The sequence below is a fragment of the Scomber japonicus genome, chromosome 17 (genome assembly GCF_027409825.1).
Source record: "Scomber japonicus isolate fScoJap1 chromosome 17, fScoJap1.pri, whole genome shotgun sequence".
In the NCBI taxonomy this organism is placed as follows: Eukaryota; Metazoa; Chordata; class Actinopteri; order Scombriformes; family Scombridae; genus Scomber; species Scomber japonicus.
In genome coordinates, this window is record NC_070594.1 from 29,172,287 (window position 1) to 29,199,574 (window position 27,288).

At 40.0% G+C, this 27,288-nt stretch overlaps 1 protein-coding gene across 3 annotated transcripts in view; it reads left to right on the forward strand.

The window, feature by feature from the left end:
• Positions 1 to 413: 413 nt before the first annotated feature.
• Positions 414 to 27,288, forward strand: part of enah (ENAH actin regulator) — a 69,213-nt gene continuing 42,338 nt past the window's right edge. For all 3 annotated transcript variants that reach the window (XM_053336882.1, XM_053336880.1, XM_053336881.1), the window contains exons 1-2: positions 414 to 545; positions 6,127 to 6,304. In XM_053336882.1, the coding sequence (XP_053192857.1) occupies positions 414 to 545; positions 6,127 to 6,304 (310 nt within the window). The remainder of the gene's footprint in view (positions 546 to 6,126; positions 6,305 to 27,288) is intronic.

Below are 27,288 nucleotides of genomic sequence, written 5' to 3' on the forward strand. Positions count from 1 at the left end.
AGAGACACATGCAGTTACATGACTAGGCTTTACTTGTATATTGTACTTTACTTATATTAATACATAGATATGAAATATCACAATAGTATTTCTTCTGTGTTCTCCGGTGAAGGAAGAAAGAAATGAATGGTTAGTTGACATCAGTGGTTCCATTAAATTAAGCAGTGAGTTATTTAGTGTAGTGGAGTCGTACTGACTGTCTTTTTAATTACGGTTCATAAAGATGTTATGAATGTAATGTCTTAACTTTGAAAATTCTTCCAATAGGAAACACCCACAAAATGATAAAAAGCCAGGTGAACCACATGATCAGATTGTTTGTCTGAAGGAACTAGATGTAAAATGACATCTTGTGTATGCGTGTCTGGTCTCTCCTCAGTGAACAGAGTATCTGCCAGGCACGAGCCGCTGTCATGGTGTATGATGATGCCAATAAGAAGTGGGTCCCAGCAGGCGGCTCCACGGGCTTCAGCAGAGTCCACATCTACCACCACACAGGCAACAACGCCTTCCGTGTAGTGGGGCGCAAGATCCAGGATCATCAGGTGAGTGGATGAGATGGGGAGGGGCTGGGTTGTCTCTGAACACTAGGGCTGGAATGGTACATGGTTTGGTTTGATCCTTTTCTACAAAACAGGGCGAGTTTTGGAATAACAGTCATAAATGGAGATTATGCCTTTAAATAGATATTTTGTCAATCAGCTGACTTGTTTAAACTGATTAGAAAGTACTGCTGGTTAAGTTTTGGTTAGACACAATCAGTAATATACTCATAAACACAAAGGTTTAACCACCACCAAAAATAGAAACACAACACATAATGGAAACATCTGTACTGAATGGATTACCACACTTCAGTGATCTTCCATCATCAGGTCAAAATGTCATTGTTAGCATGCAGACATTAGTATTGTATTCAAAGCACTGCTGAGCCTTGATACAGCCTCACAAAGCTGCTAGTATGGCTGTTGACTCCTTATCCTGTTTTTCAATAATAATTCTCAACCAGTTATAATTGAAAAATGTTTTTATATTTATATTATAATAACTTATTCTTCAATTGTTGTTGTTTGTAATCTAAACAGACTGACACATACAGCAGCTGACAGACTAGAAAAGCTTTCTCAGCATTAGAATGTGCTGTTCCTATCATCCATCCAACCCTCTGTATATGTGATATACAATCATTATAAAGCAGACTGAACATGTTGAACATGGACTGTGTGCAATGTGATGAGTGAGGAAGAAACCACGCTCCATTCCAAACAAAGAGAGGACTTGTAAGTTTATAAAAAGTGTTGGATGTGAAAGAAGGAAGGCAAAGCATACTCTTACCAAATATGGTATATCAAAATATTCACTTTTATGTATCCAGTGATGTAACATATAACTACATGGTCAGAGAATCCTGTGGTGAGTACAAGTAGTGACTGTAACACATGATAGCAGTTATTCAGCTATAACTTCTATCTACAAGTGTGTATCACATATTACAGGTTGTAAAACCCTGCAAATCTTTCATATTGATGTGACAACTTGTTCAATCTAATTCACAACTTATACAGTTTCAAGACAATTCATTTGTCAGCAGCAGCTAAGGATAAAGTTGAAGAGCCAGAGCCAAAAAGAAGAAGAATCTCTGGTGTAATTGCCTTTTTATCTCCTGCTCATGACGCTTATTCAGTCACTTGTAAGAGTTTTGAGAGAAATTTGTGTGTGTTTTGTTGCCATCTGCTTGTTAAAGTACACAGACAATGTTTCTTCTTCATTCAGTGCTGGAACATTTTGGGAAGGAAACTGACATGAAGAAGAAAAATGGTAAAAGTGGAGTTACACACCAACATTCTTCAGAATCACGTAGAAACAAACGTACACGTGTAACCTGACCTTCCACTCAACCTTCTTCCTGAGTCTTCAACTGTTTTCTTCTCAACTCCCCAATTCCTATAAATCTTGCCGATGTCAGCACATCCCATCGACTGCTAAGCTCTTATTCCCAGGAGCATTTAAACAACATACAGCCAAGCACAGCCATACACACAGAGGCTCATATACTGTATGAGCATGCTCACACTATGCTGGGAGATGCAGGAAGAAGCTTAAATGAGCTTGTGTGTGTGTGTGTGTGTGTGTGTGTGTGTGTGTGTGTGTGTGTGTGTGTGTGTGTGTGTGTGTGTGTGTGTGTGTGTGTGTGTGTGTGTGTGTGTGTGTGTGTGTGTGTGTGTGTGTGTGTGTGTGTGTGTGTGTGTGTGTGATGGTAAGCACAATCAGTTTATACACAGTGGGAGCATCCCAAGCAGGACTTTACCCAAAATAAAGAAAGTAGATGTTGGAAGAAAAAGGATAAAGACTAGATGGGGACGTCCTGAGGATACTGTGTGTGTGTGTGTGTGTGTGTGTGAAGACAGCATGTGAGCAATTCCTTCCCATAGGGCAATACGCACTGTCTCAGCAATCCCACAATTCTCTCTGTTTTATAGTCTTAGTTTTCCGGTGAGGCTGCAGGAAGAGAGCAGGATGAGTCATGATGCTTCTTTCTCCTCATTCTTAACTCCTCTGTATTACCATCAATTCTCAAATAAAAGCTTCTTCTTTTTTCAATACTGGCCAAATAGTTATACATAGTTCGATACATATGAAAGCGATGTAACAGATGTGATGTATACAGAGTGTCTCATTGAAGCAAACATACCCTGCCTTTGGGCCCAATTTGGACCTCCAACAAAACGTTTTTACAACCCTACTGATAAAATAAACTAAAAGCTTGTGTAAGTCCCAACAAATATAACCTTGTTACATCTACGATTGCCTCCACACCAGGAGAAGCATTCAAACTATGTACTGGATGAACAACACATGGTGCTGAAATTAGTTAGTAAAACTACCAGATATTAGTTTTTAATTCCTCAATTTTAACCCATTAGACCAGAACAGATTTGTTCTCCACAAACACACATAGCTCACAGAAATGGTGTGACCATGCTATTTCCTTCCAAGATAACAGTAACAGTACTTTCAAACAACCATAAATGGAGTGGATGTACTTTAAAGTCTGTGTAAAGTAAGAATAAATATGTTCTGAGTTTGTCATGTCACAGAAAAGTGTGTTGTTAACCACCCTGCCAAATATGAATGATTTAAAAAAATTGCCAAATATATGAAATTAGGCTTCAAAGTTGTGTAAAAATCAGCCGCCAAGTTCACTGAAACCCCGCCCCCTACCAAGTGTCACCTGTCAATCAAAGTCACTACCTCTACCAGAAACATGGACACTATGTCTGAGATTTTTCTGCTACTAGTTTGGCGGCTAGCTCATCGGCTAACTCGGCTGCTAGCTCAGCGGCTAATCCAGTTTCTAGCTCGGTGGCTAACTCGGCTGCTAGCTCAGCTAACTGTAGACTGTAGTAGTAGTAGTGTGTGCTGAATGTATTTATACCTCTACAGCAGCAGGGGCGGGTTTATGTTAATCACCGCAGCGATTTTCAGACCCGCCCACTAAATCCTGAACACAGAAATCTTGAAACACAGTTTGTGAAGCCTAGCTCCACAATTCAAATCTAAATGGTTGAAATGCTTTTTACACATTTTTTAGAAATACATTTATGACCTATTTAACGTGTTTAGAAGAAAATGTCTGAATTCACTTTACACAGTCTTTAATAACCCTGTTAGCCACAGTTATTAACGGGGAAAATGACACAATCTTAAATAGTCCATTTCATTTTTAAATTAAACAACAAGCACACACTAAATATGAGCTGCAATGAATAATCCTGCAAAAAATGGCCCATGGTTGTACCTGGTTTACAGCATAGATCTAACAAATCAATCCAATCTAAAGTGACTTAGTGCTCATATCTTTGTTGTTGTGTAAGCCATTGTTTCACATGTGTAGTGAATCTTGAAGTTGTGATTGTGCTTTTACTTGTGGTGGAAAAATGTTAAATGATTACCAACATTTGACTGAAAAAGATGATAAAAGTAGTTCTGCGCCTTGGATCCCCAATTAGCACTTACTGCCCCCATGGGTCATGGGCATGACTCCTTTACTATTTATGTTTCGAAATTGATTTATAGATTGGACAAAGGTCTCCAAGCCAGATAAACAGATACATAGAAAGGAAATGATAACATGAGAAAACATCCTTTAAAAAAAGAGAAAATAAGAATAAAGGCCTCACTCTGATAAAAGTCTGTCTTATGTTAAGTCCTGGTTTTCTCTGCTGCTGCGGTAATAAAAGAACCTCAACACTTTTTGAGAATGTGTATCCTTCTTTGTTCCCAAAATCAACAAAAATCACAAACAATGGAAGAAGTGTGATCTTTATAACTAATGTTGGATTGTGTTTGTCATCAAGCTCCAGACTGATTATTAGGTCTCCACTTTTTTATAAGATGCACATTTCCTGTATTTGTTTTATTTGCTGCTGACTCCAATAATCTACTCTAAATGACACCAGCTCCATTTCTCCTCACGTTTAACGGCTGGTTGTTTTATTACCTGGTCCATCAACAATAAAAGAGCGCTTATATGAATCCATGCCCGCCTGCCAGAGAGTCATAATGATAATCACAGAAACTGTGATTATCTATTCACTGACTGATTATCAGTCAGTGAATATCTAGTATATTCACTGAATATCTAGTATATTCACTGACTGGTTCAAATAATAGTAGGGCATAATAGTGCCATAAACTAGCAGATTAGTTACAGGTTTTAGTGCTAGTTGAGCTGTTTATTAGCAAAAACAATATTATGCCTTCGGGAGGAATATGATGTCTGTGAAGTGCAGATTAATCCCTAAGTCTTACCATCAGGATTCTGAAATTTTTACCAACTCTGATAAGATAAGCTTTCTCCCTGTTGGGGAATGTTTTAAATTCAGCCTGTTATTAGTTTGGACATGAGATGACACAGTGATTATAAGATTAAACCGTATTACACATCTTTTCAGGGTATTTCAGCTATATCAGATGAACACTGACAAAATTATGTGCGTGTTGTACATCATTCCCACATTTCATGGTGCCAAAAAAAAGAAGAAATCACTGATTATGACGTAAATTAAGATCCTTCAATTAAAACAGCTTTTGACATTCTGTGTATGGCGGATAGAAAGTCTGCTCTTGTCGCAGTCCATCAAGTTCTGGGGTTCCTGCTTCCAGACCCACTTCTGTCTCAGTAACTCACTGAGGAGTAGCTTGAGGCATTTCTACTTGGCTGTTTGCCCAGAACAGTAAAAACCCTGATGTTAGCATTGAAAGCACCTTAAACACAGAGTAAGAGGACTGTAAAGTCATTTTACAAGCAGGTAAAAATGACCTTTTTACCACCTAACACACTCCAGTGTCTCATTGTTGTCAAATTGTGTTTAATTGGACTGAGGGACTTTATAAGCGTTTTTCTGAATCATCTCAGTTTTCATTGCCATGATTGAGAGTGTGTGTGACTGATAGACCATATGAGACCACGACACATCCTTGTTTTTACGTCTGTATTTGTGTTATAAAGCTATAAATCTCAGGTTGGCCGGCAACGTGCTGTCACAAACACTTTTCCAAACCTGATTTAGAACGTTATATTCTGTCAGCAGTACAGAAGTATAGCTATACTAAATGAGTCAGCTGGGAGTTCCTGGTGATTCCTGAGACAAAGGCAAATCATGAATACTTTATCTTGGGCTGGGCAATTCATCGAAAAATAATGGAAACCGACATTTAGAAACTCTAATGGACTTAATCTTGCTCATGTCAATTAATGGTGGTGTTCACTGTTGCCATGACAGTAAAGGTTGCATATCTTTAAGGAAATTGAAAACGTGTCTCCAGTGATCATTTTAACCCAAACCATGATCTTTACATAGTTGTAATCAAGTGAACTAGACATTAACCACAATGTCACACCATAAAACATCTTTATTTTCACTCCCTAAAGATACTTATGTGTGAAAATATCACAAAATATCATTGTTCATCAAGGGTTGACATAATCGTTCATTAATCGTAATCAAGGTTAAAAGTTCAATTAATCGTGCCATAATCGCCCAGCCCTACTTTATCTCAACAATCACAATCCCATTTTCTTTTTTTCTGTCCTTTTTGTCCTTATCTTGGTGGCGTCTCCAGGTGGTGATAAACTGTGCCATTCCCAAGGGGCTGAAGTACAACCAGGCCACACAGACCTTCCACCAGTGGCGTGATGCCCGCCAGGTCTACGGTCTAAACTTTGGCAGTAAGGAGGACGCTAACGTGTTTGCCAGTGCCATGATGCACGCTCTGGAGGTTCTCAACTCCCAGGACACAGGTACACTTCTGCGTGTTGCATGTGCTGTTCTACAACCGTGTAATACATCGTTTCCTGTCTGTCTGTTTGTGCTAGAAACCAGTTCTCAACCTGTGAAAACAAAAACAAAGCAATCTTGACTTATGGGCTCTAGTCACAGGTTGGGACAGCTAGTCAAACCAGTCCTCTAGAGGAAATCATGACTTATTATATCATCATTTCTGCATGCAGCATTAGAATTGGATATCATTGATAAGGCAGGAATATTTCTTGTACCAGTTTTAGTATCTGTTTGAAGAAGTTCAAACTTGGGAGTCTGGAGAAAATCCTGCCAGTTGTTCTCAATATGCTTTTCTTTTCTTGATACCTTAAGACATGACATACAAAAATAGGGAGAAAGTGGATGACATGCAACACATATCCATAGTCCATTATCAACTAAGTCTTGCTGATCTTGAAGAGTAAGTTGTCCTGACACCAGTGGGTCACCAACTCTCCATTCTTCAGGTAGACCTTTTCATTGTTATCTGTGATCAGGTACACCAGCAAACCTGATGATAATACTGGAGTCATGAGGGTAAAAGAAGTGTGTCCACTTACCATCAGCACCTGGTGTCCGCCTGTTAGGAAGTCAGTGAGGTGTCTAATCCTAGGTCCTCCAGTTTTATGACAAGCCTGGGAACTATGGGGTTAAAACAATGAACTACACAGCAATCTCATATAATTCCACTTCATGAGGAGCAGATGTAATCCTAGAACATGTCATGACTACAGAGCCACTGGGCAGTGGTCCTTCAGGAATTCTGATCTGGTTTTGGTAGACTTCTTGAAGCCAGGCACATTGTGAACAACAACCTAACCCTAAACCATGAACAACATTTTGATGATCCTGATGGGATATTATTTAAAATATCCAACTTTCCATACAGAGCAGCAGATGAGCTATGTTTCTCTGCAGTTATCTTGTAAGAATAAAAGATCCAATTATAACGAAGATTGTAGCAACAGAGCACAAGGTTGCAACTTTTGCACCAAAGGTTTGAGGTATTTAAATGTATCTAATAACTAACCATTGAACCGAAACTGTTCCTGTAGTTTGCTGTAGTATCATTGTCAGTAAAACAGCAGGGGGAGGAAACACAAGGGGGGCTGAGATTAATTTATGGGAATACAATATTTCCCGCAGAGATCGGAAGATTACTTGAAAAAAAAAAGAATTGAAGGCACATGTCAACAATAAAAATGTTTTTTTTAAGTATATATTTTTGGGCTTTTTGCCTTTAATGGACAGGTTAGTAGAGATGGACAGGAAACAGGAGGCAGAGAGGGGGGAAATGACACGCAGGATAGGACCGCTCGGTGTGGGATTCGAACCGGGGTCGCCTGCAGCGAGGACTACAGCCTCAACACATGTGGCAGGCGCTCCTCCCACTGAGCTAAACTCCGCCATAACAATAAAAATGTTTTTAAGTGAGCTACACTACATTACTAATAGGTTTACCAGAAACAATGATTAGTGATTAGAGTGAAATGTTGTAATCTATCACAGCCAGCTCAGCAGAGAGACAGGAAGGCTGCAGTTTCTACCTTTCTTAATCAAAACTGCCATTTAGAGTTGACAGTAAAAGCTCACATCTGCCAGTTATAGATCATTTATAAAAACCCCTAGATCCAAATAGAAAAGGGACCTCATGGCAAGAGGCTGCTGGTTAACATGCAGAGCATCAGGAGGGCTACAGTATACACACACACACACACACACACACACACACACACACACACACACACACTCACACACACACACACAGAGGCACATTCATAGGGCCTTATTTAATTTGCCACAAATATTCCCTGGCTGTAACTTCAGTGGTACACCACAACCTTGGTTTTTCTGAAACATGCACTCATTACGTAGCTCTGTCCTCCTGCTGTGTATCTACATTTGGATGTAGTGGGAGGAGGGTGGGGTGGGGTGGGGGGGGGGCATTGATACCTAGATCCACGCTCTTTCCGTGTTTTCAGTTTTTAATCCAACAAAGCCAAAGCAGAGGTTTTAATTGCTACTTTTGTTTGTGTGATCCCAGCATCCAGATGCTGTTCAACATGACCTGCCATGCCCCACACCATTCTCTCCCCTCCTCTCCTCTCCTCTCCTCTCCTCTCCTCTCCTCTCCTCTCCTCTCCTCTCCTCTCTCCTCCTAAGCCATGCCTCTCATCACACTCTAATCCCATCCACTAATTAACCTGATACCAATGCGCCTCATCATGCTTATGGTGCAAAGATGTGTGTGTGTGTGTGTGTGTGTGTGTGTGTGTGTGTGTGTGTGTGTGTGTGTGTGTGTGTGTGTGTGTGTGAGAAAGGAGTTGGAGAGAATCAAAGAGACAGGAGGAGAGAAGACATTCAAAGAGAGTTCAAGGGAACTTTTGCCAGCTTCTTGTCATCCCACATTGGACCACATAAAAGCAAAATGTAACTCATTGGAGAATAGTTTAGAGCTGTGAGAGGTGTGCTTTGTTTTGCTTACAATGTGCACTGTCATCAAAACTAGTTAGAATGAGAAGATAATGGCTTCTCCTCTTTTTCTGCCCCCGTTCTATTTACGCCTAAAAACAAATCTAATTTCTAAAGGGGCAAAACTGCAACTGCATGCAACTACATTTAAATCTCAAAGTGCAGTCTATTATATCATATATTCCTAATACATTATAAATATATCTTAAATCAATGAGTAACCAGGGTTTAAACCATGTGTTATAAATTGAACATTTCAGGTAACTCAGTCTCTCTGTGTGCTGATGCTCCTCTCTCCTGTTTGCTAGCTGCATCATGTTCTCCATTCACATACTCACCTTAAACCATTACTTTAAACTATCATCAATATTTTCATATAAACAATGGATCACATGACTGCTCCTTGCGATGTATGAATGTGTGTGTGAATGTCAACTCCTCCTGATGAGCAGGTTGGTACTCTGTGTGGTAGCTCCTGTCATCAGTGTATGAATGTGTGTGAATGGGTGAATGTGACATGTAGTGTAAAAGTGCTTTGAGTGGTCAAAAAGACTAGAAAGAACTATATAAGTACAGTCCATTTACCATTCTTCTAACATCTATGTAGCTCTTTAGTGTCTATCAGCTTATTGTTTTTGTTTTCAGCCCTGAAACTTAACTGTTTTGGTTCACTCACCGTTCACATAATGTTGTTTTCATCAAAAAATATCCAATAAAAATCCACTTTCAGCAAACCTGCCCAGCACCAAACAGCAAACAAGCACATTGAATGACCAGCTGGTAAACATAGTGGAAACATTCAGCAGCTAAATAGCCACATATATCCGTGAGGAGCTGGTGGAGAACACAAACAGGGCTTAAAGCAGAGTGACTCTTCAGGTGGACAGAGAACATAACAGCTGGATGTGTTTTGTTCAACATATTAACTTAAAAGGTGACAGAGTTGTGTTCACAGCTTCTTTTTGCTGCCCCCAAGTGGCCAAAAAATGAATTGTTTCAAGTTGAAATCTTAATATCATTTAATATTCCAGTTTTTTTTACTTTTTTGCAAGGAACTCCTCCCTTATATTAGAGACTTACTGAAAATACCAAATTCATGTATAATTTTCAAAACTAATCCATATTACTTGATGAATAGGTATGATCTGAATCAATGTAAAATCACTGCTGAATTAAATAGCATTAAATGGACTTTTAATGGCAGTGTATTAATTTAGCATTAGATAATAGAATAAACCAGCCAGGTATAGATGTACAGCCCTACTGTAACGTTTGAAGAAGACTGTTACTGCCAAACACTTCAGCCTCAGGCACTTTCCTTCGCTCCCATTATTTCCTCCCTTCATTTTCTCCTTCCATGCCCCCTCATCTCTTCTTCTTCCCTTCTTATTTCTCCAACATTTCCCCCTTCTTTCTTTTTTTTTTTTTTTTTTACCTCACTTGATCTCTCCCAGCTTCCTTTCTCTCTTACTTTCTAATTCTTCTCACACACTGCCTTTCTTTCCTCCCTCCTTCCTCACGGGCCTGGTTCTCAGCGGTGCAGTGAGCAGCATACAGAAGCTACTGGAAGGTGACAGCGTTTCCCCTTTCACCCTACTGTTTTGCTTCTGTATTTCTGTCCTGACAGCTGCTCTCAGTGGCGCCTGCTCCAGTCGCAGGCATCTGGACCCGACAATCCTCCCGACACACAGGCTTCACCCTCCATCACTCACTCAGTGGGTGTTAAAATCCCACCGCGTGACAGAGCGTCGGAATCAGATAACTCATTCTAGACCTCCACTGCAACGTATGCAGTGTGTAAACATAATGATTTGTTCATGTCTTAGTGTGTTGTGGCCTTTTTGTGCTCGACGCCAACATCTTCACCGTATCGAATGTTACGTGTTTGACAGAAGGATCACGAGGAAGCAAAACATTAAAGCTGATGTGTTTTGTGGTTGGAGCGAACACATGGACATAAACAGCTGATTTACAGAGTGTACTTCTCTAAACTGGCTATCTAAGCTTTTATCTTCCACTGTTTACATTAATCCAGACAGTGTTCACACTCTGCTGCACTAGCTCAATTATCAGTGGAGATATAAATCATAAGATTCCATAGCACAGTCAGTCCTACCTGTGAAAGATCAGGATGAATACACCAATGTTATCCACTCACTGAGCATCTTGGCTGTGTTCGAAACCGCATACTACATACTACATACTTCTATACTACATACTACATACTACATACTTCTATACTATATACTTCTATACTACATACTACATACTACATAGTTCTATACTACATACTTCCATTCTACACACTAAACGACCAGATAGTAAGCAGACTGTTTACACTGTAGTAAACTACACGATAACCCACAATGCATTTCGTTCCTACCCGAGCTGAAATCAGCAGGCTGAAGCTGATTTCATTTTAGCTCTAATTCTGTAAATATACCACTTTATCCACATTTCTAACCTTTTTAGGAAGAAAGTAAAGTAGCCCTTTAGATCCACAGTGTGACGCTAATTTGTCCAAATAACACCTGTTTAAAGTTTTGTTCCTGAGAATTCGGAGCCACTCAAGTTAGCCGTAGTGAGTAACGCACTTCCTGTCAGTTTTTCCTGTCAAAAATAAAACACCCGTTACCTTTTATTATTAAGAAAACCATAATGATAGAATCGGTGCTTTTATTTTGAAAACAGGAAGCGAGCATACCCTCGCTGTAGCTAACTTGAAACCATTGATGTGGTGATCTGTGACGTTTGTATTTTGGGTTTTTTTCAGAAGTTTGTTGCATCTTAGGTAATGTGAGTGTGAGTAGTCAGCTCTTGATGCATACTCTGCATTTCTGGAGAATCTAGTAAACCATCCAGGAACTTCTCACATAATCACATACTACGCAGTTGAAACACACTACATACTTGAGACGTCAGAGTTAGTGTGATTTAGACTGCGTTGGAGGCCTGCTCTTTACTCTTGGTGAGGATCCACTATGGATCTCTTGGAGTATATTTGCTGTGATCCGCATCAGTGGATGAGTTGTATTGTCTTCCGTCTTGTCTTCTGATTGTTTCAGTTCCTTTGCAAACATAAAAAAGGTTTTGTGTCCGACTGAAAGCCATGTGAGGATTTTCTCTTCTGTCATTGGTCAGATGTGTATGGGGTGCGAGTAAGAATGTAAACACAAGAAGAATTAATCAGATATTCATTTAAAAAGACATAGAAAATGCCATTGCAAAAGAAAAAAAAAGAACTTTCCCCACTAAAATAAACAGTAAGTATGCGCGCCTGTGAAGAGGAACAACATTGTTTTTGGTGTTTAATTAAGCTTTCTCTCCTCCTCCGCTCCCGTGAAGAGCAAATATCTCTACAGCAGCAGATTTAGTTTTAGCCTCAGTGTACGCTTCATGATTTACATAGCCCTACAGCTCTGTGCTGCAGTGGTCCTCTGTCTCCCACTGTCACAAACAAGCCTACATTAAGTGTGTGTGCGTGTGTGGGTGTGGGTGTGGGGGTGTGTGTGTGTGTGTGAGGTTAGAGTGCTCAATTGTCTTTTTTTTCTGGCTTTGAAGATAGTGAACAGAAGCAGCACAGGACAGAAAAAGTCTACTGACAGACCCGTTACAGCTAGGACTGGGCATTAAATCAATATTATATCAATATCACCACATTTTATAGATATTTTTATAGATTTTGAATATCTTAATATGATTGTGTTGAAAATGAAATGTCATTTTCTGACCTTAGCAGGCTGTTTTACTATCTGCCTTTATCCACTTAGTCATTATATCCACATTACTGATGATTATTTATCAAAAAACACCCATAGCCATCCCTATAATATAGTCAAAAGATGAAAATATAGTGATATTTGATTCTGCCCATATCACCTATTCCTAGTTACAGCTACGTCTGAGCTCATACAGTGGCTTCTGGAAACCAACCCACAACCTTTGCCTATCATTGACCTATCTCCTTCTCTCTGATCTGCCTCCACAATGGTTGAATCCTGCAAAGAAATGCTACAAAAGCAGGAATAAATAGGGAACACTTGTGATAGGTCATCTTGCAGATAAAACTAATGTCTTTCTCTGGTAAATGCCTCATTTAATCTGGAATCACAGCCGCTTTGATATTCCTCTTTGAAGTTCAGTTGTGAGTGGGGCATTCAAAGAAGCGCTTCTACATCATTTCAGCTACTGAAAGAGAAAAAAAAGAGGGGAAAACGCACAAGTTGGCAGTTTCTATTGTATGTTGTGTGTTTGGTTGACGCAGAAAAGCAGCTTAGTGTTGCAGCACCTTTTAGAGGAGTTTTATTTGACTTTGCACTCATCACAGATATGAAGGAATGTCTGAACCTATTGAACAAAGCACTGAATAGTTTCCATCTGAGGGAAGCCAAGTGGATTTGGCTGACACTTGGAAAGTGTGTGTGTGTGTGTGTGTGTGTGTGTGTGCGCCTCTTTTTTGCATGACACACATTCATGGTTTAGATGAGTTTGGAGTTTAGGAGTTTGTGTGTGTGTATACATTATGTGTGTGTTTATTTCTTTCATCGGCAGCTCTGACTATGACTAGAGAGCAGCCACGTCCTCACTTCATCACCATGTGAGAGTCAGAAGGAGAGAGTGTTCTCCTCTTCTGACTCTCTTCATGTGATGTCGTCTCCAAACTGTGATCTCACACGTTGGACAAATGAAGATCCAGTCACTGTTTTCTCTGTGTTGCTGTTTTCTCTCTAAAAAGGCTAAAGTAGAGCAGGATGGATGGACGGGGATCAGGAGAGGGAGGGATGGGTCACAGGCCGCCGGGCATCTGTCTATGTTGTGGTCTGGCCAGTAATCCGCTCCTATCGGGGTCACAGCAGAGAGAGAGGGGGAGGAGGAAAGAAAGGAGGTGAAGAACAGAAACAGCATCACATGTATAAAGGTAGAATGAGGAGGAGATGGAAGGAAGTGTTTAAGGAAGTGTACACTCTGTCCATCCTCGTCCTCAGCAACTTTTTATAAAAAGCCAAAGCCGTGTCAGATAAAGGCTCAGAAAAACAACGGTGTCCTGGTCTGACCTGTGTGCTGGTACTGGACTGCCAGCAGCTCACTGCTTATAAAAGCAGTTTGTGTTGAAAAGGCTGCAGGAGGAATGTGACCAGCAGCATGATTGCCTCATCTATCGGTGGGAATGGATGAAGTGCAGCACCCCTGCAGATTATATATGTGCTTCTCTGTCTGTGTGCTTCAAACACATATAGCAGAGTGAGTGAACTTCACACTTTATAGAAACATGCAATAAGAGCTTTTCTCATGAATTCATACATTTTACTCACTAAACTGTCAAAAATACTGAAAATAATCTCTCACACTTTCACATCCCTAATGTGTCTTCTAATTGCTGTCTAATCCAACAGTCAAACAGTGTAAATCCTCACATTGGTGAAGCTGAAACCAGGGAATGTTTTAGCAGTGACTGAAATCATTGATCTGTTACTTAACTTGTTGCTGATGAACTTGATCAGGCTCGTGGTTGTGTGATGATCAGCTGTTTGATGCAGTTTGCACACACTTTTCTAGCATTTGTGGATACAGATTTCTGATTACTGATCTCTTCTGAAGGCTGTAAGTGATCAATTAGATCAAGGTCTTTGCTGAATCAAATGATTTTTGAAACATCAGATTAAACTGAAGTTTTCAAAAACAGATTAATAAGTGATACCTCAATTAATGTGGGTTATTAGAAGTGGTTTAAATCCACATATTTGAGTAGGTGCTTTAGAGTGCTTTTCAAAAACTATATATAGTATTGTAATATAAACTCTTTGTTTGTCTAAAGAAATAAAGGAAACTTTAAATTAGGGGTGAGTGTAAATGTTAGTTAATAAGGTGATGTTATGATTATTATTATTATAGTTATTTTGTAATTCATCTTCATAAAATGCAGCAGTTGCAAGCATTTGTATATATATACATACATGCATACTTACTTACTTACTTACCTTTGTGAGATGAACCTGAAGTACATTGCTTCTACAGCAACCTGTGAGAGGGGAGTGCACAAAAACTCCAGGGAAGAAGTGAAGTCAGTAATTGTCATTAATGGAACATAAATGTGAAACAATAAAGAGGAGAGAGGAGCTTGGTGCATCTTGGGATGAGATTTATAATTATTGATAAATTCTTTATGTACCGTTGGCCAGTAACCAACTATACAGAGTATGAAAAATGGGGACAACATTTCCCTTTAAATGAAACAAAATTATAAACTAGTATAAAAGTGTAATACTTAAGTAAAGCCCAAGAAATGCTAAAGGACTATACTTGAGTCAATATAACAGTTACGTTCTACCTAATAGATCTGAAAATCAAATGGTCTTTATCAGACAAGTAGAGTGTAATTCTCTGCTCTGTTTGTCTGCCGGAGCCAGACTTGGCAGAAGTTTGTCTCCACGGAGATCTGTGAAAAGTCACTAACTGGGGATCATCATTTATTTTGAGTGTCTGTGCGGTCATTGCCAACAGTACGCCATGTGGTGCTCGTGAAACCTTTGTGGTGAGGAGGAGGGGGGGGGGACCTGAGAGAGTGCTGGAGGTCCACACAGAGAGACTCTCCTCATCCCATAGAAACAGTGAGCTGGACAGAATGGGTTTGTTTTTGCAGGTCACACGGGTGAAATCAGAGTGTAAACATTTGGGGGTACAACACCCCTGCTGACAGTGCACCACATCAGTCTGGCGTGTGTTTGTGTTTATCAGGATCATGACAGCTCGTGACCAGCATTGCATCAGACCCCCCTCCCCACACACACATTTGTCCGTCTGCCCCACTTTTTTCTTGTTCTTGATGAGCTCATGGTCTCTGGCATCACATCCACGGTTGGCAGAGTAGCAGACTATAACACACTGCAGCACAGCTGGACCACTGCAGAGACTCCAGACGCTGGAATGAGAAGAAGACAAAGTGCAATTTAGAAAGAAAAAGCTTGGAAAGAAATAAGAGAGGCAAGAAGTGAGTGAAAACAATTGTTAAAAGGACAAAGCAGGTAAGAGAGAAAAGGAAAGTCTGTGCAACAGGACTGAGGAAGAGAATAAAGGATAACTCAGAGAGAGAGAAGTCTAATATCTTTCTGACCATCACTGAAGTATCCACAGATATGCCTTCTGCTGCAAGAGTTCACCCATTCCCCCGAGATCAGCAGAAGATCAGCCGTGCTCAGATCATCCTGAGGAGTGAGTAGGAATGACTTGACGTTTTTTTTTAAAGGGAAAGGTTGTGTGCTAGTTCATTTTAGCTTATCAGTATTCCAACATTGTACTGTATCAATTTCCTTAAAAGCAAATGTTCGACTTTACGCAAAAATGCACAGTATTGACGAAGTTGTTGTTTTTCGGTGTAGGTAATTCAGTGCTGAAAGGGTTAAATAGATCATTCGATCGACAGAAGATTAATTCACAATTTTTTTGATGAATTATTTTCAATGCAGGCATACCAAACATCACTAAATCCACTAAATCTAGCTTCGCCAATGTAAAGATTTGTTCTTTTCCATGTTTTATATGATGAATTTAGATTTGGGGCAATTTTGGGGCACGATAAGGTATGTGGCTTTTTTACAATTCTTTAGAGACAAGGAATACAATACAAGTATTAAATGATTAAAAATATTGTCACATTAACTTTTCTTGAAAATAACCACACGCCTACAAATAAGTTAAAAGACTGTCTATGGACAAACCTAAAGTGAGATGTTAAGGACCATCCAATCACTGAGCGTGCTGGGCAGGATCTACAGATAAAATCAATTCACGTTGTAATTCTGGGGTGACTTTCAACAACTGCAACAACTATGGCGTCTTGTTTCGATGAAGCATTTTGAATTGACCATAATAAGCTGAAAAATTCAAACGGGAATACCGAACAATAAACCCTCTTGACCATCTGAATGCAGGAGCCTGAAAAACTTGTTAGTGTGTGAGCATCTCTGAAAGCTTAGATGATTTGTGTAGCAACAAGTACATGCTACCTGTACCTTAAACATGGAAGAATGATCTCAGTCCACACTGTGGGGTACAGTGTATGGAACTGACACCGTAAAAGGTATTAGTAGTGAGTATCAGCCTGTACTCTTGAGTCTAGGTTTCAGAGCTGATCTCAAGAGAGAGCCAGTGGAATCAGTTCCTCCCTAGCTAGTGTCATGCAATTAAACTGAATATCACACATTCCACCACTGCTTCCTTGTACAAGTAATTATTCAAGTGAAAAATCGATGAGTGTGTGCACCATTGTGTGTTTAAACATGTAACCATTCTGTCCCATAAGCCACATCTCTGCCGGAAGCGAGGCCTCTATGGGGAACCCTAATTGGTTACAAAGCCAGCCTCTAATTTCATTGGTTAAACTGCACTCTAGTTGTCATGTAGCAACAGTGTAGGAAGGCTGGAGGTAGGACTGACCACAATTGCCATGGTCTCCTGACCTTTGTGTTTTCCATCATATCAGTGAGAACTTTGTATTCAGGATTAAAGTGAGATGTGTCCGACCTGTAAGAGCTGCTCAAGCATCCAGCATATTTAATCCACATCAGTCGTCACTGCTCCAGTTGTCCAAACTGAGAGCTCATAGCAACATCCAGGGCCTTGATCAATCACTACAGATACTGTTAATCATTTCACAACATAGAAAAATGGGAGATTTGTGAGTTGTAAACATCTGCCTATGGAGATTATATGTGGGGCTGGAAATGCCTCGGAGTCAGGGTGGATTGTTGTATTTGATTAAATGACAGTGCGTGTATTTCGCAAGACGGACCAGTAATGCCAAAATGAAAGTAAAAAATGAAAGAATGTGTGGCAGAAAAATGCCACAAATACCACTAAAATACTGACATGCTTGAGATGGATGGTTCCTTATTCAGTCTAGAGTCTAGACTATGGAAGGGTACTAATGAGAAACATGCCTCACTGCTGTGTTTTCTGGCTTGTAGGCCAAGTGTTAAGTGGTGACAAGCTCGTTATCAAATAAAATACATCCAAAGACACGGTCCTCTTGGTTCCCATCATTCATTACATATGCTAAAATCTCAAACTTACCATTATTTTCCCACAAATTAGTTGCAATTTTGTCACTCAGTGTGGAATGTTCTGACTTTTTGTTCTAACCAAAATGATATCATAAAACCGATCCTACTAAAATATCCCACCACAAAGTGATCAAACCTGATCACATCCCCATAAAATACCTTTTGATTATGATGTTGTATTTTATACCAAACAAAAACAAACAATTGTCTGACATCTCCTTTAATGAAGCTCTTTGAAAAAAAGACTTCATTGAGCAGTCTGTACTTGCTGGAAATAATTTCTCCGAACATTTCCACAATTTGCGAAGAACAATTACTGAGCCATCTTATCTGCATATCAAAATATGTCGCTATTGCAGGCTTTGTAATTCTCTACCCATGAATGTCTGTCCAACTCATAAGACTCAAACCAGAACAAACATATCTACATGCATGTCATGCCACTGGCCATGATTACATGAGATTTGTGGAAATCTGTAGAAGCTGGAGGCAAGCTTAAAGAATGCTCTGGCGGATGAAGTACCTCAATTAATTGTTCTTTAAGCCCTGATGATGAAGTATATACTACCAGCACACTCCTCCTCTCCGTCCCCTCCATCTAAAATGATCCTCTGCTGTCTCTTGTCATTTCGTGCTGGCAAAATGAGCCTGGCACAATTTATTGAGCATTCACTAGCAGTTGTAAATGATTCTGAGATTCATTTCGCCAGAAGCTGATGAGACAGATTTGTGCACAGCTGCCTTCTCCTGTGCTTCTCTCCTCATTTCCTCTGCAGTTCATCTTCATCTTTTCTCTTGTTGTTTGTATTCACGATTATGTGGAGAAAGCTGCATCCGTCTGCAACGCTCCTCTTCTTTGTTGTTGTTGTCTGGCTGTGTGTCTCATGCTCTCTTCAAAAAGGATTTTGTCTCTTTTCTTACCATTAGCTTGGCGAGCTGATGATGAGTAATACAGTAATATATAATTCATGGCAGTATTGGTTTTGTGTGTCTAAATGATGCGTATAGGGGAAGTGGAGGTAGCGGCTAAACAGGAACATTCCGGACAGCCTTCTTGCTTCCCTTCTCTCGGTGTGCCAACTCTAATACATTATGAATCTTCAGTGTACTGAAGGAAATACAATGCTTCTTCACACACACACACATAACACAAGCAAACCATTGAAAGAGTCATAAGTTCCTTCATTTGTTTTGGTAAAAACAATCCTTGTTATTTAGGTTTTTGATTTACTGCAGCCTCTTATTAATGAAGCCTTTGCATCTGACCATGGTACATTTTAAGAAACAAACTTCCCCTCAATGTTTAATCGTGACTCTGACCTCATCAATCTAAACCTAACCCATCTACTTAAAGACCATGTAAAGTGAATTCAGACATTTTCTTCGAAACACATTAAATGGGTCATAAATGTATTTCTAAAAAAGGTGTGAAAAGCATTTCAACCATTTAGATTTGAATTGTGGAGCTAGGCTTCACAAACTGTGTTTCAAGATTTCTGTGTTCAGGATTTAGTGGGAGGGTCTGAAAATCGTGGCGGTGATTAGCATAAACCCGCTCCTGCTGCTGTAGAGGTATAAATATATTCAGCGCACACTACTACTACTACTACAGTCTACAGTTAGCCAGTTAGCTGAGTGAGCCACCGAGCTAGCTGCTCAGTTAGCTGCCGAGGTAGCCGCCGAGTTAGCCGCTGGCCTAGCAGCTGAGCTAGCGGCAGAAAGCTCTCAGAGATAGTGTCCATGTTTCTGGTAGAGGTGGTGACTTTGATTGACAGGTGACACTCGGTAGGGGTCGGGGTTTCAGCGAACTCGGCGGGCACTCCCACAGCGTTTGGGAGCAGAGAAAGAGGCTGATTTTTACACAACTTTGAAGCCTAATTTCATATATTTGGCGATTTTTTTTAATCATTCAAATTTGGCAGGGTGGTTAACGCACGCTGTTCCGTCTACGGGACGGGACGGATGTTAGGAGGTAGCCACAAGTTCTTCTGGATGTTTTAAACACCAACCCTTAAACATATATATTCATGCCGTACATCGTTGGAAAGCTTAGATTGTCCTGATTCATTCAAGACCACTCACGACTTATATGGTTGCTCACAGCCGTAATAGTATTAGCGATTAGCTCGGCTAGCCCCTGAGCTAAGTAAGAAAAGCTATAATGCCTACATACCTTCAAAGTCTTCCCTTTATCCACAACGATCATCTTATGACTCAGCACTTTCTGTACAGCTCGCCAAATATCCATTCTTGTGAAATATGAAGTCCGTTTCCATAAAACCAAAATACTTTCCTCAATATGTCAACATGTATTTAGTCCAACACGTAACGTAATAACACAAATAACAAACATAAACGGTCCGTTTACGTCATTTCCTGACCTGCACGTCCATCTCAGAGTACACGTGACTAGATGTTTACGACCGTGAGCCTCTTCTGCTTCTGACGACACCATACACAAGCCAATCGGTGTTTAGGATTAGGCAGTACATGTCTCCAAAGGCAATGAGGACATGGTTTTGATTGACAGCTGTTCTAGCCTATGGAAATATTCGGTGAAATGAAGTTGATAACCTTTTAGCCAATAGTCAGAGGTTTCCAACAGTGTATGACACTAAGCTATTAGTTTGACTGTCCATAAACAAACTCCAAGCGTAACCGGCGTGCGCCCTGTGCGTAAAAGAGTTGAACCATATATCATTACGCACTCGGCATTTTGGTACACGGTTGGTTCTTCTTCGACTTAACATATGACTTATAGCAAAATAAACAGATAGATAAATAGATAGATATGGCCAAACAAAAAAATATGGTTATATGTAATAATAATAATAATAATAATATTATTAATAATAATATGGCGTCAGCTTTCATTAGAGACCAAGATTTTGATTGTAGGCAAAGGGGATGTGAAGTTATAGGTGTTTGATTGTGGTTATACAGCTTTGGTAACCAAGTGTCCATTTGGAGTCTCCAAAAAGGACCTGAGGAAAACGCATGGACATACCTGTTGAAAAATAATTCTGAAAAATTTATCTTTTGGTCTTTTGACTCCAAATTTGGACTGCATGAAGCCAAGACATGTGGCTGTGGCCTCATTGTGTCTATATCCCGCTGAGAGGTCCCTGAATGTCTGTACACATGTCATTGTAAAGGCAAACCTATGGACGAGTAAACAACCCCATCATTGTAACCTCTGCCACTCTTTGTCAGTAAGTCACAGAATCACACAGACACTTTTACAAGAATCCCAAGAGTGTTTCCTTTCCAATGATACCAGACACATCTCTGAGTCTCAAACTATGTGGGATCTGTGCTGCTCACAACTTGGGCATGTCGTTTAGGCTAACAGCATAAAAAACAGGGGCGTGTATTAAGTGGTTAACAACACAATTTTCTGTGGTATGTCAAACTCAGAACACATATTTTTATTCTTACTTTACACTGACTTTGATATAAACTCCACCAGTCAGCACAAACTCATGCTGTACAGACAAACTTTGTTGTAGCTTATAGAAGTGAACTTTAAATTGTAGATCCTGACAAGATTCAAAATATGGTCAGGCTAAAACACAAAAAAATGTGCATAAATGATACACAGTACATCTACAATGTTTCTGTTTTATATAATGGTGCAGCCATAAAAAACAAAGTAATTTCCGTACATATCATATTCTCCTATTCATATGTCACTTATTAGAAATAAAGCAGCTAAAGAGAGAGCCAGCTGTCCACTCTTTGGTCAACTTCCCCTCATGGTTGTTCTCATGAGAACCGGTGCTGAAGTAATCAATCTTATAGCAAGGTCTCTGATTATGTTATGCTGTCTGGTAAACAAATCCTGATCTGGATTTCAGGCATTTGTCACATCTTCAGACTTTAAGTAATATTTCACAGTGTAAATTTGGTGCATCCCAAATGTGTCCTTAATCAATTGTCATTCAATCATTTTGTTCCTGGTATTTCTGAATTACCCAGCTCCAAGATTTCCATCAAACATGAGATCTTGAGATTGTATATTTTACACGGTGTACACGTCTGAACAGCTGGAACAGCTAGATTCATAATATCTGTGACAGTGACAGATAGAGTAGAATAACTAAATTTTTCCACTTCAAAGGGAAAACTGGATGTCACAGAGTCAATTGCCAAGACATTGTTAATCCACAAGTGATCCATCAAAGTTTACACAGGAATTGCCAACAGTTACTCTTATTATCAATGAATCTACCGAACACAATCAATGATTTGATCTAAGTTCACAGAGTTCAAAATAATATCTTTTGAACAACTGTTCAAACCACCAAATTATTCAAATAATTGAGATTAAAGGTCTATACAACAAAGAAAAACATGAAATCTACACATTGAGGATTGTGTTACATTTCCTGGAATGTACTTGACTTTAAAATGACAGTAACTCTAAGTAGTTGTAGTTGAGTTTTCTGTTTATCGACGAATCAGTTTATCAAATAATTATTTCAGCTGGATTTCCCAATATATAGCTGTTTCCCTCGTTTAAAGAATTGGCACTGAAATGAGTGCAGGAGCTCGTGTTACCATTTTTCATAACTGGCACTAAGTCTTGTCATATTGGAAGATTTAGCTGTCCTACCCAAACCCAAACAGCCTTGCACCTCTAGGAATCTTTGAGAGGCTTCTATTAATATTTATTTGGTTTGGTTGAGATGCTTTTCACCCAGTTGTTGTTTGTCCCATGTCACCTCAAACCTCTCCCTCCACTCGTACCCTTGCAAATACCCCAGTGTTTACGTTAACCCTTCAAGGCCGTGTGTTAGGTCAGCCCACTTGTTGCCAGGCAGATCAGATTATAAGTACATGTTTGCAGGTTATGTCACTGACATTTTATCCCCAACTCTTCTAACACTAGTTACAGGATCATCCTCCCATGTCACTCAGATATTCACAGGGCAGTAGGTTGGAATCAAATGTCCAGCAGTCATCATCCATAGGGGGCGTGATGGAGATGTGTAGCTGGGTAAGGATGGCAGAGGAGTCAGTCTCCTATTGCTATTCTAGACATCCTGACTCCCCAGAGCCCAAAAATAATCCCCCAACATGTAGGACACACTGGAAGAGTCAGAGATGGACACCAGAACAGACACAAATCTCTCTTTAATACCATCAAATGCCAGTGCTAATTAACATATTAATGAATGTGCTTTGATCAAAGCAGAGCTCCTGTGACAATATAAATCCTGTGTGAATCTGACTCTTTGTATTTGAGGCTTTCATTTCTCTCTCTAAATGGTACTTTTCAACTTTTTTTAAACTCAACCTCAAAAAAACTGCGTTCAGGGAAAGAAATAAACTCGACTAATTTCATCACCCTGCAATACAAGAAATGTAGACATTCCCTCATCATTTCATTAACTCATAAATGATTAAACAGCGTTCCCAGAGGCCATGGCTCTTTAGTATTTGTGGATTTGAGAAAATATGATAAGATATTTTTTCTGAAAATGAGGGGATTTGCTTAAAAGTCCTTGTGCTTCGGGATGACAGAGGTTTGCGCTGTCAGAGCAGTAGCTTTATTGAAATGACTTCACTTCTGTTTCTCTACTTTTAAAGGCTTTAAAGAGTGAAGTGTAATGAAGGACATGACTTCCACGAATCCCATTAAACATAACCTTGAAAGTATTAAGAAGTCTTTACATTTGTTGGTAGAGTGCTCGAGCTTTTAAGCCCTGACTTAATTAATGGCAAGGTAATTTTTGGGGGGGGTTGGCATTTAGCCTTTTTTTGAAAGTTAACTGGGACTCTCTGACAAGACAGGAAACATGGAGGAGACGCTGGACATGGACGCCCAGTAAACTTGTTTTAAAGTAACAAGGTCATGGACAAGAAGCTGAACAGAGTTAAGGAGATAACAATTGACAGGGAGAGCTGGAAGCCAGATAGATTCTAGGTAGGTCTGTGTGTGCCAGGAAGCTCATTTCCCTTGACCTTTTAAAAATAATGCTTATTGATGGATCTCGTAGACGTTTTTCACCTCCCCCTTCTACTGGAAGCACTTTGGTCAGCAGGAATCAGGAAAGGAAGATCAAGCAGCAAAAGACCCATCAGGCAGGAACATTCCCAAACTCTGCTACAAAAGCACTTGTATGACCCTGACCCTAACCCTAACCATAACCCTGGCCTACAGCTGAATCACTGTGTTTTAGATTTTTACATGATATGATGTGCCAATAAATAGTTAAATTTTTAAAAAAAGGCTCAGTAGTTTTATGATAAAGCAGAGGACTTTTTAGCAAATTTTTTTTGGCTTTTTTTCCTCTCCTGTTGGTAGCCAATCACACGTAGGAGCTGTAGACTGTGCGTGTCATTTTTACCCGGCAACAAGCTTCTGAGTCCATGACATCATAAGTTACATATGATATGTGGAAGCTAACGCTGTAATCCAGCTATAGAGCTTTTGCTCACCAGTCTAAATAAACCTGGACAATTTATTTTCCAGCCAGGTCAGCTTTGACAGAGTGAAGACAGTTGGAATTTCCTTTGCATTTTTCCACAGGAGTCACTCTCTATGTGTGACTGCAGAGCGTATGTTACTAGGTGCCATTTCCACCAGAGCCACACATGCTAAAAATGTACGCACTCATGATACTGTCAGCCGCTTCAGCTCAAAATGTTCAGCAAAACGAGAAGATGAAGTTCATAAATTATTTATAACCCCTGTGTGCTTTTTAGTCTGTTTGTCTCCAGCTGGATGATGGATGGACATGGTGTGTATAGGAATGCTCTCAACACATGTTCATCCAGCGCAGACACACACTCAGACAAACACCTTGACCTCCTCACTACAAACATAGATGGATGGCAGGCGTGATGACTGGTTGTTTCTCTGCTGGTACAATGGATGGGTGGATGAGAATGACCCTGTCCTTTAACCCTCCTTTCACACATTTCACTCACTCATTCATCCCATCGGTGCATACTTCATCTTTTTCACCATCTACCTTTTCTCCTCTTGGTTTTGCATTATTCCTTTTTTAATAAGTCGGGTCTTCATCCACCTGCTGTCACATATTGATCATACAGAATGGTGAATATATGTAAGACTACTACTTTAATTATTCATTAATCTGCCAATCTATTTTCTTGATTAGTCAAATGATAGTTTTTACTATAAATTATTAGGAAAGCTGGGGGAAGTTACTTTTATCAGTTACATAAGTCCAAAATAGAAAAGCAGCAAATGCTCATATTGAAGCAATGGAATTTTTATTATTATTTGATTATCATTATCTTTTCTGTCAATATACTAATCACTGGACTGAACCTCTCAACCCATATTTAACCTTCTTGCTACCTGTAGGACTATGCCCACACAAGCACTCGATAGTTTTAGTTTTATTTGTCCAGGTTTTGAGATATCTGTCAGTGGAAATTTATGGAATTTCATTTGTGGTGTTGAATGTCTTGACTGGATCCCTACTGGATCTTTTATTACAATTATTATTACAACAAATCATTTTAAAATGATTCAGATTTCTTTCAGGGGTTGATTGTACATTGTATCTTGGTTATGTATTGCGTCCTATCAAGAATTGTAATTTCTCACCTCACCTGTTGAGGACAGGGTAAAACATTGCCATTTCCCCCAAAAGCCAGTATCTATTGAACTTCATTGAACTTATTGTCCTGCCTCTGGCCTAAACAAGGGATTGGATGTACACACACAACTACCTCACAGCATTGAAACATGAAGAAACAATGTCCTGCCTTGTAATTCAGGTGAAGTGACATTTTGATGCTTCTTCCTGTCATCTAAATGAATAATTGAGGCAAAAGACATCTGTATGAATCTTATGAGTTTTAGTTGCTTTACCCTGTGCTCCATCCATCTACTTCCACACATGCTAGTAATGATATTGAGGCCAGCAGCGGTGTCTCCTTCTCTGTATCCAGCGTATAAATAATAGATTGGGTCCAGGAAGCACAAACTGGCCGACCAGTCCGTCAGGTAGAGTCCTACCACATCCTCTACTAAGCTCTCTCTATCTCTCTTTCTGTCTCTTTTTCTTTCTTATGTGTCTCGTCAGGTTTCCTCCTAATTCTTCACCTCTGTCAGACTGTCATCCTCTTTTCATTGAGCTATGTCTTAATCTCCAGCTCTCTGTCTCTCTGTCTCTCTCTGTCTCTCTCTCTCTCTCTCTCTCTCTCTCTCTCTCTCTCTCTCTCTCTCTCTCTCTCTCTCTCACTCTCTCTCTCTCTCACTCTCTCTCTCTCTCTCTCTCTCTCTCTCTCTCCCTCCCTCCCTCCCACTCTTATGTTCATCCCACCCTCTCCCTCTCCATCCCTCTCCCTCCTCTCTTCCCTTTTGTTTCCATGAATTATAATCTATCAAAGAAGAAAGCAGCACAAAGAACAACCACGCCCGGCATTGTCAGCGTCATCTTTAAAGGTGTACCACATCAGGAGATGGAGGCATCACATCACACAGGATAAAGACCCAGCAACTGCAAGAAGAAAACTTCATATTTAACTAAGAAATATTATGTTTATCTTTTACTTGTGTGCAACTTTGTGAGCTTTACAAACCGGCGGCAGCGGTTGTGGATGATGCAGAGCTGAGTCACAGGAAATTGAAAGCTCAGCTATGGTTTTGTATGTGAGCTCTGAGGATTGTACCATGAGTGCTGGGCCGGTGGGGGCAGCTGGCAGCAGGGTGGTGGTTGCACTGAGACCTGGCAACGGGTCAGATGTGGCCCCCCACGGACTGTGGCGCTACGTTTGTTGCCAGAGGAGGCCTACGCTGACTTCATGTAGGTACATCATGGAGGTCCAGAGTTGTTTAACTGTATGTGTGTCTTTATTAGCAGTTGTAGAAGAAAGAGTTGGTCATAGATAGTGTTCTTAAGGGGTGCTGCAAACGCCCTGCTTCCCTCAGGTGTATTTTAGTACCAGGTAGTGATCTTTTCTTTTCTCCTTTCTGTGTATTTTTGTCTGTGAACAGTTGGCTACCTCTCTTTAGCTTCACTTTGTTCTGTCTCTCTTGCCCCGTCTCTGTCTCGTCTTTTTTCTCTCTTTCCTGGTATTGTGACTGATAGTGTTTTTGGCAGCAGGCCAAGCCTAAGTGCAGTTGTCTTTAAGTCTTGGAATTGATTCAAATCTCTCAAGATGAGGAGGAGAAAATTACTGAATGTCTGTTTGGAGAAGGCACCTACTGTAAGGAGTTAAGACTTTTACATTTAGAGGCACCATAAACCCACAGTCCCTTATGTTGTTTAATCATAAAAATAGAGTAATAAAAAGTTTGGTTCAATAATGAATCTTAAATTGATGCCGGGCCTCCTGATCTGTTCCCATCTTAAGACTTTTCTCCTGAGCATCTCTCTAGGCAGCGGCCCTGCTACATCGCTGTCTGTGTTCTGTCATTAGCACATGAGCTCTATTAGAGCAGACAGTAA